The sequence below is a fragment of the Saimiri boliviensis genome, chromosome 12 (assembly GCF_048565385.1).
Source record: "Saimiri boliviensis isolate mSaiBol1 chromosome 12, mSaiBol1.pri, whole genome shotgun sequence".
Classification (NCBI taxonomy): Eukaryota; Metazoa; Chordata; class Mammalia; order Primates; family Cebidae; genus Saimiri; species Saimiri boliviensis.
The window spans coordinates 51,511,002-51,515,994 of NC_133460.1; the positions used below are offsets into that span (position 1 = coordinate 51,511,002).

Below are 4,993 nucleotides of genomic sequence, written 5' to 3' on the forward strand. Positions count from 1 at the left end.
CAGCATTATTTCCAGACAAGTACTTAATAAACTTTGTAAAAATAGCTACCTGCCTTGTACATTTTTTTTTTTTTTTTTTGAGACGGAGTCTGGCTCTGTCGCCCAGGCTAGACTGCAGTGGCTCAATCTCAGCTCACTGCAACCTCCACCTTACAGACTCAAATGATTCTCCTGCCTCAGCCTCCTGAGTAGTTGGAATTACAGGCGAGCGCCAGCATACCCAACTAATTTTTTTTTTTTTAACTCTAAGGCATTTTATTATAAAAAGTTAATACTCATATACATAAAGTAATATGTACTTAAAATGCATGATACATTTACTTCATTTTTTAGCTTGACCTTCTAGTAGATCCTTAGCTTCATTTATTTTGGCTGCTATATAAGGAGATCCTCCTTTGTCAGGATGATTTAAAAGCATAATTCGTCGATGAGCATCTCTTATTTTCCCTTTATTGGCAGTAGGGCTTACACCTAGTATTAATGCTGCTTCCCGTTTTGTCATTTTGGGTTCAAACCCACCTCTGTAATAGCCACCATTGAAGGCAGATTTTGGTAGACTTTGAAAAACTTGTTTTACTTGAGGCTCCATATGCTTCATGGCTTGCAAAACATAACGGCCTGCAAATCCTGCAGCTGCAATGGTCAGTCCAACTGCTACCATTGTACTGGCCATGGCCTCTGCCGCGAGCCCGGCTCATTTCCGCGCAGAGGCCGCGGCCGCCGCCCGCACGCCGGGAGCAGAGCGACCCCAACTAATTTTTTTGTATTTTTTTTTTTTTTTAAGAGAGGGAGTTTCGCTCTCGTTACCCAGGCTGGAGTGCAATGGCGCGATCTCGGCTCACCGCAACCTCTGCCTCCTGGGTTCAGGCAATTCTTCTGCCTCAGCCTCCTGAGTAGCTGGGATTACAGGCACGCGCCACCATGCCCAGCTAATTTTTTTGTATTTTTAGTAGAGATGGGGTTTCACCAGGTTGGCCAGGCTACTCTCGAACTCCTGACCTCAAGTGTTCTGCCTGCCTCAGCCTCCCAAAGTGCTGGGATTACAGGCAGAGCCACCGTGCCTGGCCTCCTCCATGTAGACTTAATGATGGTTAAGGTTTTTTTGTGTGTGACAGAGTTTCACTCTTGTTACTCAGGCTGAAGTGCAATGGCATGATCTCAGCTCACCATAACCTCCGCCTCCCAGGTTCAAACAATTCTCCTGCCTCAGCCTCCCAAGGAGCCGAAATTATAGCCATGCACCACCACAACTGGGTAATTTTGTATTTTTAGTAAATACAGAGTTTCTCCATGTTGGTCAAGCTGGTCTCGAACTCCCAACCTCAGGTGATCCACCCTCCTTGGCCTCCCAAAGCGCTGGAATTACAGGTGTGAGCCATCATGCCCTGACCTGGTTAAATTTTTACTACATTTGCTTGATCTGTATGAAGTTTTCCTGGTGAGCCATTTGAGAAGTCGCATACTTGAGCATCAGTTTCCTAGGAATATGCTGGTCTCCTTAATCACATTGCCCTTCTCACACGTGAGAAAACTAACAATGGTTCCATAATATCATCTCATATCCAGTTTATACTGAAATTTGACCAGGCTGGTTTTTTAAACATTTTTGAACCTAATGAATTCCAAATCTGTAAAACTTAAGGTGGGTTTTTTTTTTTGGTTTTTTTTTTTTGAGACAGAGTCTTGCTCTGTCACCCAGGCTAGAGTGCAGTGCTATCATCTCGGCTCACTGCAAGCTCTGCCTATGGGATTCAAGAGATTCTCCTGTCTCAGCCTCAGGAGTGGCGGGGACTACAGGCGTGCGCCACCACACCCGGCTAATTTTTTATGGATTTTTAGTAGAGATCAGGTTTCACCATGTTGGCCAGGATGGTCTCAATCTCCTGACTTTGTGACCCATGCGCCCCAGGTTCCCAAATTGCTGGGATTACAGGCGTGAGCCACCACACCCAGCCAAGCTTAAAGTCTTGACAATATTACCTGTGCTATGGGAATTTTGAAGCTTCAAAAAATGCAATTTAGGGCCAGGTATGGTGGCTCACATCTGTAATCCCAGCACTTTGGAAGGCCACGGCAGGAGGCTCGCTTGAGCTCAGGAGTTTGTGATCAGCTTGGGCAATATAGGGAGATCCCATCTCTACAAAAGATTTAAAAATTAACTGAGCTTAGTGGTGAGGGCCTGTAATCCCATCTGCTTGGGAGGCTGAAGTGGGAAGATCACTTGAGCCCGGGAAGTGAGGTTGCTGTGAGCCAAGACTGTGCCACTGCACTCCAGCCTGGGTGGCAGACCAAGACCCTGTCTCAGTAAATAAATAAATAAGCTGGGCATGGTGGCACATGCCTGTAGTCTCCGCTACTAGGGAGGCTGAGACAGGAGGATTGCTCAAGCCTGCAGTGAGCTCTGATCACACCACAGTACTCCAGCCTGGTAACACAGTGAGACCCTCACACCACAGTACTCCAGCCTGGTAACACAGTGAGACCCTGTCTTTAAAAGAAAAAAAAAAAAGAAAAAAGAAAACATTCTAGTTATAGGCCTAGAAGCAAAGAGGGAAAAAAAAAAAAAAGAAAAAAGAAAATGCAATGTGGCCAGGTGCAGTGGCTCATGCCTGTAATCCCAGCACTTTAGAAGGCCAAGGCCGGTGGATCGCCTGAGGTTGGGAGTTCGAGACCAGCCTGGCCAACATGATGAAACCCCATCTCTACTAAAAATGCAAAACTTAGTCACAGTGGTGCATGCTTGCAATTCCAGCTACACAGGAGGCTGAGGAAAGAGAATCGCTTGAACCTAGGAGGCGGAGGTTGCAGTAAGCTGAGATCACGCCGCTGCACTCTAGCCTGGGTGACAGAACAAGACTCTGTCTCCAAAAAAAAAAAAAAAAATGCAACTCAACATGTAAAACTCTTTCTGGCCAAGCCACGGTGTTTCTTTTCCTTCATTTCCTTTCACTCACAAGCTCTTTTGAATGCTCAAATGTGTGCTTGGGGTGGGGTGTCTCTGAAATTCCTTTTAATCTAAGACAATGGCCTTCCAGGAGTACCTGCAGGAAGACCTGTTAAGACTGGCCCGAGACCTCCTAGACTTGCCTGGGACCTCCCTGCAGGAGTTGCCAAAGGGAGCAGGGAGGGAAAGGAGGTTTGCCCTTGCCCTTGCCCTTGGCCTTGGTTTGGGGTGGAGACATCCAGGCTGAGAACTTCCCCCCTCCATAGCTGGCCAAGTTCCAATCTGGCATGGCTGTCCCTGCTGCATTGTCATGGGCTCTTTTGGGGGAGTTCCGGACAGCACCGCTGTGCAAAAGATCGTCCTGGTCTCCAGAAAGTCGGCTCCAAATGACACCGAGGAAAGAAAGAGGAAATCTCTGCAGTGTATTTCCCTGAGTTTTTGAGGAACAGTCCTCTTTCCCATCTTTCCCTCCCTTCTCTACAAATCCAGGGTTCAGGATTAAGCCCTGGGTTTGTAAAACCGCTTCACAACTAGGAATGGCATTAATTAGCAACACTGTACAAATAAAAAGGGGGGCCAACAAGGATGGAGGGCGTTGGGGGAGACTGTGGTTGGCGATCCCAGGCCACCTTCCTCCTCCAGCTCCCACGCTTGCTTCAGCTGGGCTGCAAGTTCCTGCCAATGTATTTCTGCTTGGGACAGGAGCCAAGGGTCAGATAAAGTTCCAACTGTATTTTGCAGCAGGCCTGACACTTGGCCCAGTGCTCTAGGCCTGTGACAGTGCCAGGATAGTATGTTGGGAAAGCCAGTCCAGAAGGAGCTGGTTTAAATGCGTTTGAGGGAGCAGGCAGTTGACTAACCAGACAGTTCAGCAACACAACACTCGGTCACATCGTCGGACCAATGGGGACACAGAAGGCCTGCACGCCATTCCCAGGAAGCCCCCAGCAGCCACTGTGCTAATCCCTCAGCATTTCAGGGACCAAGATCTGTAGCCCCAGACAACTTTGTTGTCTTTAGTAAGACAAGTAAACACTGAACACTGAGTGTGCTTACACCAAGCACTTTATATGCATGATCTAACGGAATCCTCAGCACAGCGGATGAGGGAGTTACTATTTTCCTAGCCATACAGATAGTAGATGACATTACAGGAAACAGACACAGTGTATATGAGGATCTCTTCTAAATGCTTTCCACCCATTAACTAATTTTCTGGAGAAACTGAGGCAGAGCAGAAGCAAAGCCAGTTGTCCAGTGTCACACAGCTGGTGGGTGTGGACCTGAAACCACTGGAAACTGGGTGATTCCAGAATGGAGGGCCCACCCCTGCACCACCCCTCAATTTTCCAGGTGGGGAAACAGGTTCAAAGACAGGGGAAGGGAAACCAGGGTGAGATGGGTTAGTTCAGATGAGGGCAAAGTTTGCAGTCTCTTCTGCTTCCTAACCAGCATGAGAGGCGCCCATGGGAACAGAACTCAGACATCCGACCCTGAGCCCTCTGCCACTCTTCCTTCCTCTCCTCCGGCCCAGTTGGTCTGAACTGTGTTGTTCCAGGCCTCACGGGAGCTGCTGTGGGACACGGACTGGGCAAGAGTCCTTTTGTTCACACAAGGTTGTCCCTGGCGGGCCAGGAGCAGTGCCTCACCCCTGTAATCCCAGCACTTTGGGAGGCCAAGGCGGGCAGATCATCTGAGGTCAGGAGTTCGCTACCAACCTGGCCAATCTGGTTGGCCTGAAATCCTGTCTCCACTAAAAATACAAAAGTTAGCCAGGCGTGGTGGTGCATGCCTGTAACCCCAGCTACTTGGGAGGCTGAGGTGGGAGAGTCATTTAAGCCTAGAAGGTGGAGGCTGCAGTGAGCAGAGATGAAGGCATTGGATTCCAGCCTGGGTGACAGAGCAAGACTCCATCTCGAAAAATAAAAATCAAAAAAAGGTTGCCTCTGACTCTTCTTGACTCCTAGGCACCCTGAGGGCAGTGAAAAGCTGCATGGTGTGCCTCCCACAGCCGAGGCTCTGTCCTGAACCCGGAAGTGAGCCAGCTGG

The 4,993-nt window shown here is 48.6% G+C and overlaps 1 protein-coding gene across 1 annotated transcript; it reads right to left on the reverse strand.

Moving 5' to 3' along the window:
• Positions 1 to 313: 313 nt before the first annotated feature.
• On the reverse strand, positions 314 to 680 carry LOC120367405 (mitochondrial import inner membrane translocase subunit TIM14). Its single transcript, XM_039478339.2, has one exon. It carries the CDS (start codon positions 671 to 673, stop codon positions 323 to 325), a length of 351 nt encoding a protein of 116 aa, XP_039334273.2. The 5' UTR covers positions 674 to 680; the 3' UTR covers positions 314 to 322.
• Between the last annotated feature and the right edge of the window lie 4,313 nt (positions 681 to 4,993).